Source organism: Centroberyx gerrardi, chromosome 14 (assembly GCF_048128805.1).
Source record: "Centroberyx gerrardi isolate f3 chromosome 14, fCenGer3.hap1.cur.20231027, whole genome shotgun sequence".
NCBI lineage: Eukaryota > Metazoa > Chordata > Actinopteri > Beryciformes > Berycidae > Centroberyx > Centroberyx gerrardi.
The window spans coordinates 5,831,353-5,854,755 of NC_136010.1; the positions used below are offsets into that span (position 1 = coordinate 5,831,353).

General features: G+C 42.3%; 1 protein-coding gene across 1 annotated transcript in view; it reads left to right on the top strand.

Moving 5' to 3' along the window:
* The window catches only part of celsr3 (cadherin, EGF LAG seven-pass G-type receptor 3), a 127,469-nt gene that overhangs the window by 12,517 nt on the left and 91,549 nt on the right, over positions 1-23,403 (top strand). Inside the window, exons 4-5 of the mRNA XM_078288237.1 lie at positions 15,822-16,171; positions 18,676-18,964. Coding sequence (XP_078144363.1) covers positions 15,822-16,171; positions 18,676-18,964 — 639 coding nt within the window. The remainder of the gene's footprint in view (positions 1-15,821; positions 16,172-18,675; positions 18,965-23,403) is intronic.

Sequence of the window (23,403 nt, forward strand, 5' to 3'; positions counted from 1 at the left end):
TATTCACCATGTTAAGCCTCTCCAGTTTTATTCATGTTGTTGATGTCATGGTTAAGAGCCATCTATCTATCTATCTATCTATCTATCTATCTATCTATCTATCTATCTATCTATGGCATGTTGTTTGATGCCATTTCAGCTTTATTTAGTTTGTCTACATGGAGAAAGAAAAGGAAAACATCTGCTTCTGCTTGGAAAAAAAAACAACAAATAGGAGAAAGAAAATAGGGGAAAATTGCTGACATGCAACAAACGCCACGGACCAGATTTAATGTAATGTTATGATGAATACATGGTTTGGCCCCTGAAACCCCCAGCATGCCCCGCAGGCTTAGCTTTACCATCACAACAAAGTGGTTTTATATAATAGGCCTTTAAAAAGCAGTGTGTGTTTACCACCCGTCTCCCACATGCTCTATATTGATTTGATTGGTCAGAGGGCAGAGAGTCTGCTACAGTTTGAGTGCTGTTAAAAGAGAGAGAGAGAGAGAGAGAGAGAGAGAGAGAGAGAGAGAGAGAGAGAGAGAGAGAGAGAGAGAGAGAGAGAGAGAGCAGAGGGAGGTCCACCCTTTAACTAGCAGTAAGCCTACCAATACATTAATACATAGACCACTGCACAAGGTCAGCGCTGTAGAGGCTATAGAGCTATAGTTTATTGAGATGAAAATGTGTGTGTGTGTGTTTTAATTAATTTAATTTAAAAATGGCAGAATCTAATTTGTTGATTCTAGTTTATGGTTTATACATATAGATTATAGAATAAATTATTTTATGGTATTTCATCTTTAAACTACTTTTACAACTACCATTATTAGTAGTACTAGTGCTACTACTATTACTATTACCACTACTACTACTACTAGAACTATACCACTGCTACTGCCAGTACTGCTGCTACTACTATCACTACTACTACTAGTACTACAACTAGAACTATACTACTGCTACTACTACTATTACCACCACTACTACTACAACTGCAATTACACCTTTTACTGCTACTACTACTGCTACTACTACTACTACTACCACTACTACTACTACTACTACTACTACTACTACTACTACTACCACTACTACTACTACTACTACTACTACAACTACTACTACCACTACTACTACCGCTACTACTACAACTACTACTACTACTACTGCTACTACTACTACTACTACTACTACTACCACTACTACTACTACTACTACTACTACTACTACTACTACTACCACTACTACTACCACTACTACTACCACTACTACTACTACTACTACTACAACTACCACTACCACTACTACTACTACTACTACTACTACTACAACTACTACTACCACTACTACCACTACTACTACTACAACTACTACTACCACTACTACCACCACTACTACTACTACCACCACTACTACTATTACCACCACTACTACTACTACAACTGCAATTACACCTTTTACTGCTGCTACTACTACGACTACTACCACTACCACTACTACTACTACTACTACTACTACTACAACTACTACTACCACTACTACCACTACTACTACTACTACTACTACTACAACTACTACTACCACTACTACTACTACTACTACCACTACTACTACTACTACTATTACCTCTACTACTACAACTGCAATTACAACTCCTACTACTACTACAACTACTACTACCAATACTAGAAGTACTACTACTAAATACAGCAACCAAATACTAATAAAACTACTGCTACACTTACTACTACTACTACTATAACAACACCTACTACTAATAATAATAACAATAATACACTTTTATTTAACCAGGCAAGTTGACTGAACACATAATTCATTATTCAAAGCAGGAGAGAGAGAGTGGGGGCGACAGAGTGTCCAGACAGAGCTCAAACCCACAACATAAGAACTCAGGATGACCTACATATACATCATGTCCAACCACAACATGGCAGCCACACTATAGAGAAACTGTTACCAGTCCATTAGAATCCATTAGACGAACCCTCCATGTCTTCGGCCACGATGCGTCTACCACCCGTCAGGAGCTAAATGGTTTGGACTGAGCGGAGGGGTCGCACAGTTTGACACAGCGAGGAGAGAGAGACAGATGGCACGCTGGTCTAGAGGGCGGTTAGTGTCCCGTTACCAAAAGGTCACGGGTTCGGTCCCGGTAACAGCCAGTGTGTCGCTTTCAACAGCTGTGTGTCCACCAGCCTGTCGAAGTGTCCTTGAGCAAATACAGTAAGTCTGGAGAAGAAAGTCAGCTAAATGCACAGGGGTAGATTTGGGGTGAGAACACACACACTCACTCACACACACACACACACACACACACACACACACACACACACACACACACACACACACCAATTACTTATGCCTGACTGTATGCTCGCTCTGAGGTTTCAGAAGCACAGTTGAATTTTACCGAATGCAAATTTTGTCATTGGCTTTGGTCAGCCTTTCCCCTTTAAAAAAAACATGGAGCCCTTCTCCTAGTTGTTTGAAACTCCTTTCAGTACATGACTTTAAAGGCATTTCAACAACAAATTTGTCATGTTACATATTTGGTTACTGTTTGCCCTTCAGATCAGGGGTTTAGTTTGGCAATGTCTTACTGTATTTCACATCGGTCAGCGAGTCTCCTCATCCCTGTATCCCTCTGTCACATTCATAAAGAGGTTGGTATATTCATGCCTTAGCACAATGTAAGACAAACCATTTATTTGCACATAGGCACTGAGGATATTGTTGCATAACTGACCAGCAGTTTTAGACTGTATATACTGCAGGTAAAGAGGGTTCTGATGCAAGTAGTAAGCCATACTGACGCATTTACACATACTGTATGGCCTTACCAATACATTTACACACTTAAGTCAAGTTAAGTTTGGTTACAGAGCACTTTAGAGAAGACAAATGAACACCAATACAGATAAAAAACAAGGATTAAAAAACAAGAAATATAACAAATACCGGCATCTTACTGTATTTCACATTGATCCCATTCATATGATTTTATGTCTTTGTTACAATCTTGCTGATGAAGAGAAGGAAAACAATCAATCAATCAGTGTGCTAAAGTTGAAATGAAACCTAAGCCCTTCGCTATAAATGTCTAAACTGTAACCACAAATTGCCTCTCTGAGATCAAGGGACTGAGTCTGCAGCTAGCTGTGCAGTAATAATAGATATTGAGCAACAATAGGGGTCATGTGCTATTTGCTCTGGGTGAGATTAATGTTTGTTTCTGATCTGGTCAGTGATTTCGACATAGTTTCAGTGTCTGCCGAGAGCCGCCCATGCACTCAATAGCAGATGCAGGAATATTAACTCCAGCACTATAGCTGCATGACATACTTTAGTGTGTTCAATACAATACAAAGCTGGTGTTAAGAGGAAAGTGGGCTGTGCACTCAGCTTAAGTAAATGGATCCTATTATTGTATGGAAATGGATAAAAGACTGAGAGATATATGACTCAGCTTATGGAGAGGATCCCAGTAACAGCCAAATGTGTGTTAAAGGTGCGTTTTTTCACCTTTATTTATCCAGGGAATGGTTTTATCCCCTTTTCCGTGCCACATTTCTTACCAACACATTCACATCTACAACTACAGTCCTTTGCTTCTGACCACAGAGCTCCTCCACTTGATATGTGGGATGTGTGTCTTGCTCAAGGGCTTTTCAGCCGCAGTTGTTGGGGAGATGAGAGCATTACACATTCAGTTTTTCCCGCTCAGATTTTCGCAGTTGGTTTGTGAAGCCTCTGGACACAAACCTGCTTCTTTCACCTTTTACACGCCCGTCACCCCGCTACACGCTCTGTGAGCAGCGGATCATTTGAAAAATTCATCCAATTTCATCAGACTGAATAATAATTTGAGCTGCATTATGGTACTGGACAAAAATAACAATTCTTATCAAGTATCTGAATTTCTCGAGAATTGCTCGGCTTAATTTGCAAGGCAATAGATTGCTAGACTGACTTCAAAAGTGGGAAACATGACTTTTATGCTCAAACGTTCAAAACATTCCTTCCTCCTCCAGATATTTGAGATTCACTCCACTATTTCTTGGCCCAGTTTCGTGGCCTTTACTCACGTACAGCCTTGGTTTTTTGTAAAGACAGTGAGTGTCAGGACAGGCCGCTACAACATTTTTTTAAAATAATCAAACAGCAAAGTTTCCATCTCAGTCGAACTTTTGAAGACCGTTATGCCCTGCGGAGTTCTCCAGAAAGCACACAGGATTTTTGACACTGTTCCTCTGTTCCTCTGCAGCCTGGCAGAGACACAGTTTGCTAAATTTACGGTACGTGTCACTCAGCCACATTATGCAGGCTGAAGCTGCCGACGGAGGGTTATGCTCAAATAAAAATGTTCAAACCCGAGCTCGCATGACGCTCCAGAGGTTCATTACAAGCTGCACCGTAGTCGCTGTATGGGATAGTCTAATTAGGAAGCTAATTAAAAAAAAAAGAAAGTGAAGAAAGCATGTGCAGAAGCATCGGCGGTCTATTAAACTGGAGGAAAGCGGGTGCATCTATTTTTTTCCTCCTTCTGCAGTTGCTACGCTCCAGGACCTTGCTGGATGTTTTTGCCCTTTGTCTGTTACTTTAATTGGGAAGTTTGACATTCATCCTTTACATTTCCCTTCCCCTTGCCGGACTGAAACGGACACGGCTGGAGTGGTTTTCAATAATACCAAAACAGAGGGCAATATTCAGACATATTGAGCGCAATGGAAAGAAGAAGAGAAAAGAGTGCTACTGGGATGTAAGTGATGAAGCATCAAAGCACCGACTGGAAGAGGCTCTTTGGTTTCTGCTGGATCCAAAACACCAGAGGACTAAGACACTATTGACTTCTTACCAAAATTAAAGTCTTGGCTCTTTTGTTTCTTTGAAGTCAGGAGTGATTGGATCTTACCTGATCAATAAGAGCTTCCTAGCTGTCGACCAATCATAAGTCCTGTTTCATATATGTGGATTCGTCCAACACATTTTATAAGAACAATGCCGTGGTTTGGCTAACAATACCACTGGCGTGATATAGAGATGGATAATTTGATATAATATGCATGTTTAAAATGCTATATGCAGCATCTTTAGAGGAAGTTAGGGAGACAACTGACCTTTTAGTATTTTTTTTATTTTTTTTTACCGTCCTACCGACAGTAGGAAAGCAGCGAGCGACACAAGAATGAAAACTCTGGTGGGATTTGATCCTCCTTTGAGAATAACCGCGCCTCCAGATGTGGGGAATTTAACCTTTAACCTAAGCGTGTTTTCTAAATTTCTATCAAAGCATTGGCATTTCTGAGCATGCTTTCCTCAAATTTCCACCCATCTAAGCCGTATTATAAGTACTAATTGGAATGCAGCCGTGGTTTTGTCGGCTGCATTCGCTCTATGTGCGTTTGAGTGCTTGGCATACAGAAGTAGGCATCATACAAGTGCTTTTTCACCGCAGTGAACGGAGTATTACTGCTGCGCTATTACACCGCCCCGCGGGAGTAATTGTTTGGAAAATTTAAATTTGGTATCTTTTCAGGCGACAGAAGGCCCACGCGGTGATATGAGCGATGAAAGCGGTTACAGACACACCCTGCCTCAGGTGTTCGGGTGACTGCCATGATTTACAAGAGGGAGCGCTCGAGCCGCAACACCGTGCTCCGAAACACCAAATTATTTAACACAAAAACAACAATGCTTCAGCCCAGATAAGGTGAAGGCCTGTTGAAGCCGCCTGCGGACACAAACATTTTCCTTTTGCATTAAATATAAGCTATTTTAGAGCAATTTACTGGCTCTGTAGTTATATATTTGAGAAAGAATAGGCTGCAGCTGCAACCACAATACTAATGGAGGACAGATGCATGATGGGGGATGACGGCTACTACTGCAAACATCTGCTAACTGATGTCATGTCTGCATGCTATAGAGGTCAATGTGTGGATTTGCGGTGCATTGTGGATTTGTTTATAAGTACAATACACATGAGTGTGTGTGTAAATGTGATATGGGCTAAAAGTGAGAGTCTTTACGTGTGAGAGCGACAGATACAGGCTTTCTGTTTTTAGTGTTTTGTGTGTGTGTGTGTGAGAGAGTGTGTGTGTGTGCGTGTGTGTGTGTGTATGTGTGTAAGTTAAGTGTATCTGGTTTAATCTAAAGGATTAGTGCCTCTGTTGTAAAGAGGTGGTTTAAGCCAGCAGGGCTGTTATGTTGCTGTGGCTGCTGTGTGTGTGTGTGTGTGTGTGTGTGTGTGTGTGTGTGTGTGTGTGCACTGTGCTTTTTTCACTGTTCTACTTTGCACTGAGAATAATGAGTGCCCGGACCTCAGGGGTAGAAAGGCTTTAAAAAACAAACAGAGCGCAGAAATCAGCTGTCAAGCCAGCGCCTGGGCTGTATGTGAGTGTGTGTGTGTGTGTGTGTATGTATGTGTGTGTGTGTGCGTGTGCGTGCGTGCGTGTGTGCATAACTGCGTTTTGTAATGGTGTGTAGCCTATATGTTAACATTATGTGTCTTATTGTACATGCATGAATGTATGGCAAGCCTCTCTCTCTCTCTCTCTCTCCCTCTCTCTCTCTCTCTCTCTCTCTATTTACGTATCTATCCATCTATTTATTTATTTGTGTTTACTGGTGTGTAAGAGCCACTCTGGGTGTTCATAATTTCGCTCTCTCTCTGGGAGTTGCAGTCATTGTTTCTAGGTGACTGTGCAGCAGACGCTCCGTGTAACGTTCACAACTTCAAACGTTTTTTTTTTTTGTGCGTTTGAAAAAGGGCAACGCTCGTTCACCGGCCCCCTGTTTATTTTCCTGACCGGGGGGGCAACTAATGCAAAACATAAAACTAAAATTCCTCACAAAGGTTTGGCAATTCAGCCTGTTCAAGTATTTTTATTAGAGGCGTTTTGGCGGACAGTGAACGGAGAGGAGAGACAGGAAAGGCCGGACAAAGGGATGTGACAACATGGTGTGAAATGGGATTTAAAGCCATGTGATTGTGGCTACATGCTGTGTGAACTAAAAGGGTTGAAGGCACCGGAACACAGAACAAAGTTTAGCGCATTTCATAGACGCAGCACACCGCTTTTGTTGTGTGTAAATCCAATTTGGCTGTTTTTTCCGTTTTCTTATGCGAATTGTAACATTTTTCCTTTTGTCGTTTGCTGTCACAGCACCGTGAGCGCACACATTGTGAGCGTGGGTCTCCTCATGTTTAGTGGAATCAAACCCCGAAGCACGGCAGAGTTCGTGTCATATGTTCATGACTGAATCACAAAGGGAATTGAACCGCTAACCCAGGCGGTGTTAGTGCCAGCTTTTACCCATTTGAGCTACACAGGACGGCAATGAAAGTTCATACGGCTCTTTGTTTGTTGAGTAAATTTAACGACAGCATGTGTCAATGGAAAGATGGAAATTTGTTTATTAATTCATGCAAAGCTTGCTTCATGGAAATTCAAGGACTTGCTCCCGGTGTTGGAAGCATGGCCGGGTAACAGTATCTGAATACAGTGGCTGAATGCATCGATAAAACATGAGGAATGCTTTGCTTTAACTTTTCTTGCAAGCAGTGCCTCCTCTGACGCTTCATTTCTGGGAACTTAAATCAAGCGCACCTCAAGTTGTTCAATTATTTGAAACCGTTTTCTGAATTTGGCACTGGGTTTACAGTAGTTTCTGTCACAACATCATTATTAAAACAGGAGGCAGGGTGGACTAATGGGTAAAAGACTGTCTAGAAAATGAAAAGTCACAGGTTTGACCCCCGCAAGAGTCAATGTGTGTCCATTGCTACCCATGTCTGCTGTCAACGTGCCCTTGAGCGAGCCTCCTGCTCATCCATCGTCAGCCGCTTTGGATAAGAGCCTCAGCTAAATTCCCCAAAAATGTAAACGTGAAACCACAAATTTGTATTTGCAAAAAAAAACCAGCTCCTTTCCGGTTCCACAGCTTCGTGAGGTTTTGAGCAAAACGATGAAGTCTTTGTTGGCTGCAAGCACAGAGCTTTTTTTTAATCATTTTTAAATCACAGACTTTTCATGCACAAACCACCTGAGCAGTCTCTCCAAATCCTCCTTTTGAGCCGCTCTATATGACTCTCTTATACTTTCTGCCTCAGAGGAAAATGCCAGGTCTCTGCCTCATGACCCGTCATCCTGCCCCGCGCTGCAGCTTTTTAAAAAACGTTTCGGGGGGATGGCTGTTTTCAACTCCAGCTGTGGGCTTCTATTGTACGCTACTTTGCAGACTATTTCCGTCTGGATTTCCAGGAAGCGAGCGCGGGATGCTCTGACATTCGAGAAGCTTTGAGTGTGCTATTAGTCAGGCTACCTGGCGCAGAGAGATAGCGCTGAACTCCCTCAACCCTCCGGAACGCCGGGGACCGCGGCCGCAAAGCATCTTAGAGCCGGAGCGCCGATCGGAGAGCAGCTTCCCTCTCTCGCAGCGTATTGATGTTCATGCAGCCGTGGGACCGCGCCGACGATTCCAGATCAGTGCGTTTATTCTTAGAGGCTTTATGCACGCCAGCCCCCGAGCTCCCCGACCCTCTTTGAAGTGCGGACACACGAAGGGGAAAAGATTGGCTCGAAGCCCACAGGAGCCGCGGAAAGCTCGCAGAAGCGTCTCCGAGTTGTTATTTACGAAATGCTTTGTTTTCCCATGGTGCTAAAGATGCCGAAATAACCTTCCATTTGTAGGGGGTTTTGGGTTTGGAGGTTATTAATGTTTTATTGTTTTCATGCACGCTAAAGCGGAGTGGCAGCGAGAGAGAGAGGGCGATGCATTAGTTATGACTTCCTGACTTATTGGGAAGTTATGGAGAAGATCACCTTGACTCACACAGGACTAAAAGAAAGTCACAGTTACTGTCTGCTTGTGTATTTGTTAGAGACTGGCCCGCTGCATCTGGTTTTAGAAAGGTTTCCCTCCAAAATGAGATACCCAGGTGATACTTAGTCTTACGAAATGATTGACACCACAAAATCCCAACAAGCTATCATAGGGTTTTAAAGGATAGAAGGTATCTTAAGTCCTTAGTTGACAAAATACCACTTTTAGACACTGAATCCTCTGTATTTTAAAGATATTGAATGATAAACTTAAGTGGTAAGATATTTTTTTTTGCCGAAAATTGATATTCATCTTTTTTGGGATTATCCTCATCAAATTATAGACTTTAATTATAGACTAACTGGTCTTGAAATGTCTTCTAAGTCGCCAAGTAAAGGCACAGATAACTTGATAGATTATTTGGTTGTTAAAATCAGCCAACTAAGGCTTTTTTTATGCGATTAATCACATTTAATCTTTTGTTTACATTAAACAAATTGAGTTTTTCATGGAAAGGATGGAAGTACATCGCTGGGGTCAGTCAATATTCGCTGATTTGTACTGGTCCCTTTTGATGAACACTTGAGCTAAGGGTCAGTTTCCATCACTGCATGTATTTACAGGGGAATGATCATGTGAGAGATGTAATTTTCCAGATGTGTCTGTTAAATAGACTCTTCGTTTAGCTGGTAATATTCGATGACTTTATTAAGAATTAGAATTTCTTTAGGACTTTTAATGTGCAATAGACTGTCTGGACCTGAGTTGGATGTTCAGGACAGACAGGAGGATGTCTGATACAAAAATATACATGAAAGGTTTCTTTTCAAAATGAGATATCCACCATTTCAAGAAAACTCAACAACTGTACAAAATGTTTGCTCGTATCAAAAAAAGGCATTGCTGGTAACTAAATCTTGACACCGTTTCTGACAAATAGTTTTGGTAGCAAACTTTTTCCAAAAATGGAAAAGTAATATTTTGGAATCAAACCATGAGGGATGCATTTTTTATTATTTTTTTGTATTTTTTAGCACCTTTTCCTCATTGCACTGTTGGAAAAGAATGTGCTTTTTTCAACACAGCATGAAACATTATAATTGGGCACAGTGCCGGTGTCAGATGTATCTATTTTTCACAAGTTTCCCATTGTGTTATAGTAATGCTCAGCTGGCCAACTCACATTGTTCCTGCAAAAAAACCCACCTCTGATATCTCCACTATATTTCTACTACACTCTACTGCAGCCACTGCAGTAAAGACACATGGGTTGGACTTAGCTGTAGCTTACATAGCACTATGCTGGCACAAAGTTGCAGGAGTGTTGGAAAATGGCATTTACTCTATTTTTCTGCAGGCTTATAGGTTGTGACCGCTGTGTTTTCGGCAGAAGTGTAATTTGTGTGTCAGCACATCTGCCATTGTGAAATTTGTAGCCGACCTCAGAAAGGAGACGGATTAGTCGCTGGCCTAGTTTGACAGTAAGTGGACGGACTTGTGGCGGCACTAATGGCTGAAATAGCCTCTTAAGTTGTTGTTTTGCTCATCTACTTCAAGCATCCAAATGGGTTAATATGGGGACGGATGAGTGAAGATCCCCCATGTTGATACAGGTTGGCCAAATTAGCTGGAATACAGCCATGCAGGGAAGCCAGATGAAGATATTGCACTGTGTGTGTGTGTGTGTGTGTGTGTGTGTGTGTGTGTGTGTATGTGTGTGTGTATGTGTGTATATGTGTGTGCAAATATGAATTCTAGCATAGTATTCTTGTATATATGTGTGTTGTACAAGTGTGTTTTTGTGTGACTGTATACATATGAGTTTGAGAGTGTATGTGTGTGTTTGTGAGTATGTGGGTATGGATACATGTGTGTGTGCGTGTGTGTTTGTGTGTGTGTGTGTGTATGTGCGCAAATATGTGTGAGTATACTTGAACATACGTGTGTTGTACAAGTGTGTTTTTGTATGACTGTATATACAATATGAGATTGTATGTGTGTGTTTGTGAGTATGTGGGTATGGATACATGTGTTTGTGTGTGTACTTGTGAGTGTGTGTGTGAGTGTGTGTGTGTGTGTGTGTGGGAGTGCTGCTGGCAGCGGGCCAGTCTGAGGGTCCCACTCCAGCAGATTATCATGGTTTTTTTTCCAGAGCATTAACAAAGATCCCTGTCTCATTTCAATGACAATGGGATATCGGCTGCAATTAGTGATGCGTATTTGCATGTCATTGCAGAGGGCTAATATTAAAACTGGCTTTTTGCCCGAGAAGAGGGGCGCGATATTTCATTAGTTCACCTAATGTGTTATCTTAAGGTCACGCTACCATGTTCACCTCCAGTAATACTGAAGGGTCAATGAATCAGTAAACAGTAATGTAATATCAACATATATTTTTAGCTTATTTAGCGCATCAGATGATATTCACAATATAAAGGAAAACGTACATGCATACTTACATTGTTTTCTGTGCGTTACATCTATCTATCTATCTATCTATCTATCTATCTATCTATCTATCTATCTATCTATCTATCTATTCCTCCATCCATCCCCATTTCATTCTATATCCAGTATGATTTCTCCATATGATTCCATTAAAGCGTTCCCTAATGATTTTCTGTAGGAGTCGTCCTCTCTCCCTTCATAATGCCAGCGGTCCCTCTGGCTGTTCATTTATTACAGCAGGCTCTGGATTTTTGTGTGTGTGTGTGTATGTGTGTGTGTGTGTGTGTGTGTGTGTGAGGTCAGTGGGGAGTGAGGCTCTTCATAATCCGGTAATCAAACCAGCTGCCACCCAACCCAACCCCCATCCCTCCATACCTCTCTCTCTCTCTCTCTCTCTCTCTCTCTCTCTCTAAACTGAATGTGAGTAGAGAAAGTGTTTTTCCGTCTTTCCGTCTCACTCTCTGTCTTCCGCCATATTTGTCTTTGTCTCTCTGTCTTTCTACCTCAGAATGAGAGAAAAGAAAGCGAGAATGAGGTTCATTCTCGCTTTCTTTTCTCTCATTCTGTCACTCCGTCAAACACTTTCTTTCTTTCAGTAACACTTTATAATAATATCATATTATCATTATATATTATAATAATAATAACCACTAATAAATGAAATGAAATGAAATCAAATGAAATGTTAATAATTTTCAAACACTAAAATTTAAATGTAAACCTAGATAATAACAAATGACTAACAAATTGGTAACGAAAACAATCAAAAGTAATAAATAATTTAGTTTCTTCAGTTATAACAGCATGAAAATGACTTGAATTGATTTATTAACATATCAAATAATGTGCATTATATCATTTACGATTATTAGCAAACAAAGTGGTAAATTAACATTGATAATCATCAATTACTTGTTACTTAACATTAAATGATAGTTAATAAATGTTAAATAATGACTAATTAACCATTTATTAATAAGGATTATTATAAAGTTCTTTCTTTCTTTCTTTCTTTCTCTCTTAATTTTCCCCGGTTCAAGACCGTCGTTCTTTCTTTTACTTTTTTGTGCCCCACCCTCTCATTTCTCTCCTCGTCCTTCGTCTCCTTTGCTTTCCTCAGTTTTTAATAAGCCTCCTCTGCTCTCCTCCACCCTCCGTCGCCTCTCTGTCCTTCTGTTCTTCCTTGTGTCAACACCCTCCTTCTGTCTCTTTCACCTCTAACCTCCATCCCTCTTTACCTTCCTCACCTCCTCTGCTACACTCTTAGCAGTACCTCCCTCTCCCTCTCTCTCTCTGTCTTTCTTTCTTTCCCTTTTTGAATGAGACTCCCCTTCACTTTTTTCTCCTTTATCCCCCACTTGTCATGCTTTCTCTCTTTGCATAGAAATCCTAAGTGTATTGTATTCTCACTCCTCCTTCTCTCTCTCTCTCTCTCTCTCCCTCTTTCTCTCTCTCTCCCTCTTATCTTTCACCCTGCTACACCTTCACAATGCCACAATGCTGCTACATAAAATTGCCTTCTCATGCTGATGCGGTCATGTGCATTTGTATTCCTTCCTAGGTTATTAGCCGAACCAAATTGCTTTACAATATACAACACAACGCTGTACTGAATTGCATTTGTACCCAATATAGATGAAACGTGTGCCTGTCATTGCAACAGTTATTGTTCTGTTTTTGAGTGTTGAGACCTGCAGCGATTGATTTGAACTCATTTTATCATGATGGGTTTCAGAGAGCAGGGGGACTGTGTTGAATTTGAAACCAATACAGGACCAATACAGAAGGAGATGGGAGAGGAGAGAGTGATATTTTCTGTATGAGAGCGCTCGGTTTGATCTCTCCATCGCTCTGAGATCTCTTGCTGTGTCTTGGTCTCTCGTGTGCGAGGCTTGAAATTAACTTCCTGGTTCACAAACACATAGAGGATTCCACTAGCCAAAACATTGTTTTCTTAACATATGATTCAAGAATTGCAAGTGTAACTTCAAGCATTTCCATTGGAGAATTGGCTATGGGCAAATAATGGCTAAATATAACAACAACTGAGCTAGAAAAACTAGAGATAGGCTACCTGACAAAGATTGCTGTTCATTCAGTAATGTTTTAAGTTAAAAAGTGAATAGTCTGATAAGGTAGATTGATTTCCAAATTTAGGTTACTGTGACCCAGGACTGTTTAGAGTGTTTACAATTATCCCGTTGGTCTTATATCTACTCCAAAGCACTGTGAGAGTCAGCTCAGTCAAATAAACAGCTGTTTTTTTTAGCTTTGTTAGCTAGCTAACTAGCCAGCTGGCTAATTTAGCAAAGCAACTAATGTTAACGTTAACATGCAACTAGGCTATTAGCCACTACTAATGCTAGTTTTTACTAGATGTGTTAGCTAGTACGCAAATCAGATTTGTTAAGAAGACAGTAGGCTGACTGGTTACAGTGGTTAGCTAGATGAGCCCGGTCTCCCGAAATGTTAAAATGAGCATGATGTCTTACAATGCAAATATGTGCTCTGTGTACAAAAATTGAGAGAAATAGGCTACATTTTCCCACCATGACAGGATTAGTGAAGGAGACACAACGAGGAACAGGTAGTTTGACAGTCAACAACAGTAGTTGTGGTCAGGGTGGTTGATAGCGGTATAACCTACATTGGACTTCAATTCTGACGGCCTGGGTTCAATTCCCAACTCATGCAAAGTTTTCTACTGTGACCGTGACTGAAGTTTTACTTCTTAGCGGGACTGTTTTCCTGACTAAAACCATAGCATAACCCTAACCATATTGTTTTAGTTGCCTAACACTAACCTAATAGTTTCCTAAACTTAACCGTTAGCTAACATTTTCACGTAATGAACAGGTGAAATTTGTGGTATTGTCACAAAATCCTTCTGTGGTCGAGGAGCGTAATGTTCATTCCTGTCCACAATATGAATCAATATAAAAAGGAAAATAGTTTATTTTAGACTTCTTCAGTGTGTAAATCTGGCAGTCTTGACTAATGTTGCTTTCTTGGTCAATACTAGTCATGGTAATGATTGTGGTTTGCTCTATTTCTGTATTTTTACCTTGTTTGTGTGTGTGTTGATGTGGTTTGATGTGTGTGTGTGTGTGTGTGTGTGTGTAGGCTACAGTGTATGATAACACATAGTGAGGTAGAGGCCCATGCGTACATCGGACTAAACTATGTATCTCATGACATTGTTGTGCCCTCCTCACCTTTCCTCTGCCTCTCTCTCTCTCCTTACCCCTCCTCACCCTCTCTCCTCACTCTAATCCTTCCTCTCTCTCTCCCTCTCTCTCTCTCCCCCTCTCTCCTCTCTCTCCCCCCCTTCATTTATCTCTGTCTCTTTCCCCTGCCTTCCTCTGTTTAACCCTCCCTCTGTCTCTCGTCCCTGACCCCTCTCCCCTCCTTTCTCCCCCTTCATCTATCTCTCTCTCCTTACTCCTTCATCTGTTCTTCATCTATCTGTCTCTCTCTGTCCTCTTCTGCCCCTCCGCCTCTTTATCTTTCTTTATCTCCTGCTCCTTCACCTCCTTCACCTCCTCCTCCAACCTTTTTGTCCACCCTCGCTATACCTCTGTCTTATCCATCTTTATCCTCCTGGTCATTTCCTCTCCTCTCCTTTCCTTTACATTTTCCCTTTGCGTTCCTTTCCTCTCCTCTTTCCCTATCCTTAAACCTCTCCTCTCTTCTCCTCTCCCCCCCTGTCCTTTCTCATATCCCCTCCCCTCCTCTCTCCTTATCCCTTTTCTTTATCCTTATGTCTTTCCTCTTTTATCTCCTCTCCTCTCCTATCTCTTCCCCTCCTCTCCCTTTCCTATCCTTATCCCTCTCATCTCCTCTTCCTCTAACCTTAACCTTCCTCCCCTCCTTTTTCCTCCTCTCCTCTTTCTCTATTCGTATCCCTCTCCTCTCTCCTTTCCTCATCTCTTTCCCTCTCCTCTCCTGTCTCCTTATCCTTGTCCCTCGCCTCTCTTCCTTTCCTCTCCTACTCTCCTATCTCCTATCCTTATGTCTTTCCTCTTCCACCTCTTCTCTCTTTCCTATCCTTATCCCTCTCATCTCCTCTTCCTCTAACCTTAACCTTCCTCCCCTCCTTTTTCCTCCTCTCCTCTTTCTCTATTCTTATCCCTCTCCTCTCTCCTTTCCTCATCTCTTTCCCTTTCCTCTCCTGTCTCCTTATCCTTGTCCCTCGCCTCTCCTCCCTTCCTCTCCTCCTCTCCTATCTCCTATCCTTATGTCTTTCCTCTTCCACCTCCTCTCCCTTTCCTATCCTTATCCCTCTCATCTCCTTTCTTCATCTCTTTCCCTCTCCTCTCCTATCTCCTTATCCTTGTCCCTCTCCTCTCCTCCCTTCTTCCTCTCCTCCTCTCCTATCTCCTATCCTTATGTCTTTCCTCTTCCACCTCCTCTCCCTTTCCTATCCTTATCCCTCTCATCTCCTCTTTCTCTATCCCTTCTCTTCTCTTCTCTATCTCTTCTCTTCTCTCCATCCATTCATCGATCTAACCTCTCCTCTCCTCTCCTCTCTTCCCCCTCAGACGGCGTCCACAGCATTTCGGCCCAGTGCTTTCTTCGCGTCCTCATCATCACGGAGGACATGCTGGGCAGCAGCGTCACCGTCCGCCTGCAGAACATGTCCCAGGAGCACTTCCTGTCCCCGCTGCTGGGCCACTTCCTGGAGGGCGTGTCGGCGGTGCTGTCGGTGCCGGTGGAGGACGTGTTCGTCTTCAACATCCAGCCGGACGTGGACGCGGCGCCGGGCGGGATGGGCATCCTGAACGTCAGCTTCTCGGCGGCGCTGCCGGGCGGACACTTCTTCCCCTCCGAGGCGCTGGAGGAGCAGCTGTACCTCAACAGGCCGAGGCTGACGTCGCTTGCTCAGATGGAGGTCGGTCCATGCACGCACACACACACACACACACACACACACACACACACACACACACACACATTTTAAATAATAGGAGATTTGCATAGATGCACATACACACATACATACTGACAAAAACACAAATATACAGAGTGGAAATAAAATGTGTAAATGTGCAAACATGTATGTGAAAAATAGGAAGATTCACATACACACACACACACACACACACACACCACACACACACACACACACACACACACTATTAAATGCTTTGTAAAATCTGCCGATTAGGTTGGTGAATGTATAGTATTTAAATAGTGATAGGAGATTTGCAGATTTTCATGCACATACACACACATGGCCAAACATTCACTTGAAAATGGGAGGATACAACCCCCCCCACCCACACACACACACACACACACACATTTTCATTTCAAAAGGTAGAAAGCAGTGAAACACACATAAACATACATTCCAGGAGAAAAATAGGAATGAACACGGAGCGCAAACACACATACACACACACACACACACACACACACACACATGTCCCAGGAACAATCACCTGAGCATGTTGCATATATGAGATAAAAATATCGAGCCTGTACTGCCCTGCCATATGGCTTTACGCAACAATACACAGATATGAACACCGTATGCACACAGGATGATTTGTCACACATGAATTCACACACACCTGGACACAGCGTACGCATCGGTAACATACATGCATACACACTCCCAGAACATCTTCACACATGCATGCAGAAAGACAGATTATATACACACACACACACACACACACACACACACACATACAGATGATTAGATAGAAGAGGACAGGCGAAAGAAAAAGGAGAGAAAGATAGATGAGAGGGCGAGAGAGATCACAGCGGTGTCATGAGATACATCGTTTAAACCTGTGTGCATATATATGACCTTGTCTCTCACAACATGCCTTATCAACCATGGCCGTATGACACACACACACACACACACACACCAACGCACGCTGAATCTACACTCTCACACTCTCAAAGCAGACATAATATGGCCTGTACTGTATATCTGCTTCAGTGACCTCGACAAGCAATTTTAAAAAGTTCAAACATGGCTAACAAGCGATTCGCTGGTTTTACACGGTAAAAAAACGGGAGGAAACCGCCGACTCCTGTCGAGAGAAACAGGCGCTGAGCCGCTGAGACAAACCTCGGCCCCGCTCCGACAGGGACTGAGGCCGGGGCGGAGATAATTGTGCTCCACTTTCCCAAGGCAAAGAGTTTTCAGAGGAGCCGAGGATGCGTTCATAATGGCTGCGAACTGGGAGGTTTCTGACCTGAGGAGAGCAAACGGACAGACTGAACACACACAGGATGAAGTTTCACCAATCTGTCATCAACGACTTTATATTGGACGCAAATATTCTGAATCTCAAGTATTTTTAATAGAGATTAAAGAGGTAATATGCAAGATCCTTGTTTCTCTTAAACTTGATAAATTCCTTGAGAAATGCACTTCATTTTAAATAAATTTGACAAGTATTTGTATAACCCGTAGTTATTTGAAGTTATTTGATGTTATACTTTTTAGAGGTTTCTGTCCTCGTTATACATTTGATAGTTCAGTAAATATCTGAAAGTTGGGAAAAGAAATGGATCGATATTCGTCTCTAGCGACAACACGTCTTCTCCTCATTAATAGTTCTGGCTTGGAGGTCAGAAGCTTCCTGCTTGTCTTGAATTTCAACGTGATGATGATGCTACTGGAGACAGGCCTTCATATCCTATGTCTCTCGCCCCTGTTTTTCTCTCTCTCTCTCTTTCCCCTAAAGGATCTGTCGTTCAATGACGCGTCTGCACACATAATTAAAGTTTTTCTCCAGCTCTTGATCTCTCTCCCTTTCTCTCTCTCTCTCTCTCTCTCTCTCCCCAGAAGGTTCTGTCATTCATTGACAACATAATAATTAAACTTTAACTCTCTCTCTCTCTCTCTCTCTCTCTCTCTCTCTCTCTCTCTCTTCTCTCTCTCTCCCTTTCTCTCTCTCCCCCTCCCTGTTGATGGTTGTGATTGTGATTATGGTTCGGCCGATATGGGATTTTGAAGGCTGATACCGAGACTTTTGGGTTGAAACTAGCCAATATTTTTTGCAGATATCTTTAAATTTCACCATTTTCTTTCCAAAAAGTTACAAGTTTTCAGTATTTCCCAAGAATTTAATTATTGTCAGAATGGATAAACCTCAGAAACAGCATTTAGACCGTCAATGTGACTCTAAAACTCATTCAAACCTAGGATAATGATAATAGCAACATATCCATGCATACTTGTGTGGAATCTTATGAAAATGCCACAGTAGAATCAGTTCAGGTTAATGCCTTCCCATAGACAACCAGTATAGTATTGATCAATGAAACAATAAATATGTAATCAGTCAAACTGCATCATATCCATCGTATTGATTTGGACGACACTGACTGGCCTGTGTTTATTAAAAACCTCTCCTCTCCTCCCTGCAGGTCCTGCCGTTCGACGACAACGTGTGTTTGCGCGAGCCTTGCCAGAACTACATGAAGTGCATCTCGGTGCTGCGCTTCAACAGCTCCGCCCCCTTCATCTCCTCGCCCTCCATCTTGTTCCGGCCCATCCACCCCATCGCCGGGCTGCGCTGCCGCTGTCCCGCCGGCTTCACGGGCGACTACTGCGAGACGGAGATCAACCTGTGCTACTCCAACCCCTGCCTCAACGGAGGGGTGTGCGCCCGCAGGGAGGGCGGCTACACGTGCATCTGCCGGGAAGACTACACCGGTGAGCGTGTGTGTGTGTGTGTGTGTGTGTGTGTGTCTGCTGAAAGGAGCTTAATAGTGGAAATAGACGTGTGTGTGTGTGTGTTCTTGCACGGCTATGGCAAAGATGAGATGATGTAAATCCTCCCGAACTGAGAAAATTTCTTTGGTTCATACTTTACAGTTAGGATAAGATGTAAGAGTTGGGATTAGGGGTGTGTGTGTGTGTGTGTGTGTGTGTGTGTGTGATTTTGCACTTGTAAAGCAATGGAAATAAGTCTGAAATATTCTGAACCTCCCTTCAACAGTGCAGTTTGTGCCAGGCGAGAGGGAGGGTACACACACATATACAGGGAAGATATACAGGAAATGGAGAGCATGGTGGAAGGTGTGTGTGTGTGTGTGTGTGTGTGTGTGTGTGTGTGGTTGTATTAATGATGGTGGTATATGTATACATACATACGTACATATATGATTGTTTTTAGCAGGATTCAGTGCAGGGTAAACCCACTTAAATCCAGTTAACCCTCAGTTTTTGGCTGACATAATTATTTCTGATGTAAATTCAAAGTATTTAGCATATTCACTAGTATCAAACTGACTTAAGTTGTATGAGGATAGGGTCTTTTAAGGAGAAAAAGGCATAAATTCATGCTTTTTCTCTGACAATATAGCTATAGTTTTTTTTTGTTTTTGTTTATATAGCTGGTGGTTTGCCTTATGATGATCTGGAGGTCAAAGTTTACCACCTTTTAATTTACCACAACATCACTGGTTTTAAGTGTGGGCATATGCCTGTCTGAAAAGTGGTGGAGTGTGTGTGTGTGTGTGTGTGTGTGTGTGTGTGTGTGTGTTTGTTTGTGTGTAAGTGCAGCTGTATCTTTGTAGTGGGGTGGTAAAGTGAAGCTGGCTGTGTGCGTCTCTTTGTTCGTGTCCCATATCGTCTTCTGTCTGATCCGCTGTGTTTTCTGTCTTTAGCGTCTCTGACATCAGTGTGTCGAGCAGAGCAGCACGAAAACACACACTCCGCCTCCCGGGACAGGCTAACGCTAGCTGCAGCTTCTCTTCTGCTCTCCTGACTTTCACTCACACACACACACACACACACACACACACACACACCTCACTCTTTCTTACCTTTCCCAAACTAATTTTGTCTCCCCTTTTGACATACAAACACATTCTCTCTCTCTCTCTCTCTCTCTCTCTCTCTCCCTCTCTCTCTCTCACTCTCTCTCACACACGTCACTCTTTCTAACCTTTCTCAATACCTCAAACTATTTCTCTCTCTCTCTCCTCTCTCTCTTTCTCTCTCTCTTTTTCTTTTTCTCTTCGAGCTGCAGCATTGCTTCAGAGGATAGATCCCATGAAAATGTCAGTGTGTGTGTGTGTGTGTGTGTGTGTGTGTGTGTGTGTGTGTGTGGGGGGGTATTTCATGTTGCCTTTTATTTTGAATCAAAAGAGAGCAGGAGAGTGTTTTCCAAACAGAGAGAGAGAGAGAGAGAGAGAGAGAGAGAGAATTGGATTTTAGAAAGCTCATTTATTGACCTCTTCATCTTACAAAACCATTCAGAAACAAGCGCTTAAATAAAGCAACATTTAGATTGCACTACCTAACAAACAAACACAAAACAAAAACACAAACAAACACACTCAAAAAGTCAGTGAGAGAGAGAAAGAGAGAGAGAGAGAGAGAGAGAGAGAGAGGAAGGAGAGTAGAGGGAGAGAGAGAGAGACAGATGAGGTAAGAGGGAGGAAGTGGGAGAAAGAGAAGAAGAGATTAGAGAGATGGATGGAGCGATATAGAGAATGGGAGAGAGAGAGAGAGTTTGATGGAGAGAGAGATGAAGAGAGAGAGAGAGAGCAGAAAATGGAGGGAGTTGCAACAGACTCAGGGAAGTTCGAGAAAGAGGAGAAGAAATGAGAGAGAGAGAACCTGAGCTGGTGTTTGGAAGAAAGAGAGAGAGAGAGATAGAACGAGAAAAAATGAGAGAATGAATGATAGGGGAGGAAGATGGAGAGAGAGAGAGATGAGTGAGGGAGGAGAAGAGAGAGGGTGGGAGAATAGGAGAGTGAGAGAAAGATTGGGAGGAAGAAAGAGAATGAAAGATGAGGGAAAGGAGGGAGAGACAGAGAGATAGAGATAGAGAGAGAGAGAAAAAGAAAACGAAAGGGCCAGAGACAAAATTAATTTGGGGATGATAAGATAGAGTGATAGTATTTGAGAAAGAGAAAAAGAGAGAGGGATAGAGATGCAACAAGAGAAAGAGAGATAAAATGAGAGAATGAACGATAGGGGAGGAAGACGGAGAGAGAGAGAGATGATTGAGGGAGAATAGGAGGAAAGAAGAAAGAGAAACGAGGACGAAGGAAGAGAGAGAAACCAGAGAGAGAGAGAGAGAGAGAAACATGGGAAGGGAACGATGGAGAATGAAAGATGAGGGAAAGGAGAGACAGATATGACATCAATACGAGAAAATGGAGGGATAAAATCAGAGAGAATAAGAGAGAAGGAGAGCTGGAGGTGTTTCTTAATGGAGAGAGAGAGGTGAGGGGAAGAGAGAGAGAGAGAGAGAGAGAGAGAGAGAGGGGGAGGATTGCTTTTGGGGAGCTGGCGTTGCGCTCCTCCTGCGTAGGCGTTGGGTGTTTCGGTGTCTTGTCGACGCCCCGGGGCAAGGAGGAGGAAGAGGAGGAGGAGGAAGAGGAGGAGGAGAGCAAATAAACAGACCCGAATTGATTCTGCAACACAGAGAAATCTCCAGACATCCTGCAACCCGAACAGTTTTCTCTCCCTCTTTCTTTTTTTCATCTCTCTATCCTCCGACCGGCTCGCCTTCATCCATTCCCCTCGTTTCCTCCGTGTGGCTTTGAATTGCTTTTTTCCCCTGAAACTCTATGGATCGCTCTCACAGACGGCAGCTGTAAGCCGGGGATCTGATCCCAGACTGTGAAACTTTTCTGGGTTTTTTTCCACTGGAGGAGTGAGAGAAATATCTTGAGTCTCTGGACAGTGGCTTTCAACAGACAGGAGTCAAGTGCGATTCTTCTGCTGTTTCTTAAAGCTGCACTAGGTGAAAATGCCCCTGAGCCTAAATCATGAAGTGGGGCTGCAACAGAGAAGGGTGTCCCATCCCCCTTAAAGTGATGTTGAACTTCGGTAGTACCTTGGGTTGTGTAGCCTCCTGGACATGATAAAACCCCAAAATCAGCAATTCTCTGTTATCTGTTGCTCCGGTAGAGGAGATTGGAGAATTGTTTTTTTTTCTCTTTCTATTCACTGTCATTGTATGGAGGAACAGGTCTGAAAATCACACTTCTAGCACATAAACGAACATGAACAAAGCAAATTCTGACAATATTTAAAAAAACGAGTTATTTAATTTTAAATTAACTAGTAAATTTTTTTAAGTGAATCTTGATGTTACACTTCGTTCGTTTAATAACATAAAGAAAGTAGAGCTGCAACGATTAATCGATTAATCGATTAGTTGTCAACTATTAAATTAATCGCCAACTATTTTGATAATCGATTAATCGGTTTGAGTACTTTTTTAAGAAAAATAAGTCAAAATTCTCTGATTCCAGCTTCTTAAATGTGAATGTTTTCTGGTTTCTTTACTCTATGACAGTAAACTGAATATCTTCGGGTTGTGGACAAAACAAGACATTTGAGGATGTCATCTTGGGCTTTGGGAAACACTGATCAACATTTTTCACCATTTTCTGACATTTTATAGACCAAACAACTAATCGATTAATCGAGAAAATAATCGACAGATTAATCGACAATGAAAATAATCGTTAGTTGCAGCACTAAAAGAAAGTGATTCTCTTAAAAAAAATCAGCAGAATGAGAATCTGCTTTGTTCGCGTTTGTTTATGTGCTAAAAGTCTGATTTTCAGACCTGTTCCTCCATACAATGGCAGTAAATGGAGAGAAAAAATACTAAATTCTCCAATTGCCTCTACCGGAGCAACAGATAACAGAATTGTCGATTTTGGGGTTATATCATGGCCAGGAAGCTGCAAGGTACTACCAAAGTTCAGCATCACTTTAACCGAGACGGCGTATCGATACGCCCGATTTGCTCAAATTATTCACGCCCTGACCCCAGTGAAACCCCAGGGAGAAGATGACACTCCATCCATGAAGAGACACTCCAGCTCTTCATTTCACTTGACTTTAATCCAGGTTGAGGTAAAAAAAAGAAAAGAAAAAAGAAGCACACAACATGCTGACGTGTTTCTGCTATTGACCGAGAGCCTTCGTCAGAGCATGAAGGCTCTGATCCTGGATTAAAGTGAAATGAAGACTTAGACACACATGAAGACCGTCTCTCTTCATGGATGGAGTGCCGTCTCCTCTCTGTTTTACTGGGGTTGTTTGTTTTAACAGTTTCTGATGACTGAGCACCCAACTGATTAACTAGAGTAATCTCTACACTGCCACATTTTTTATTT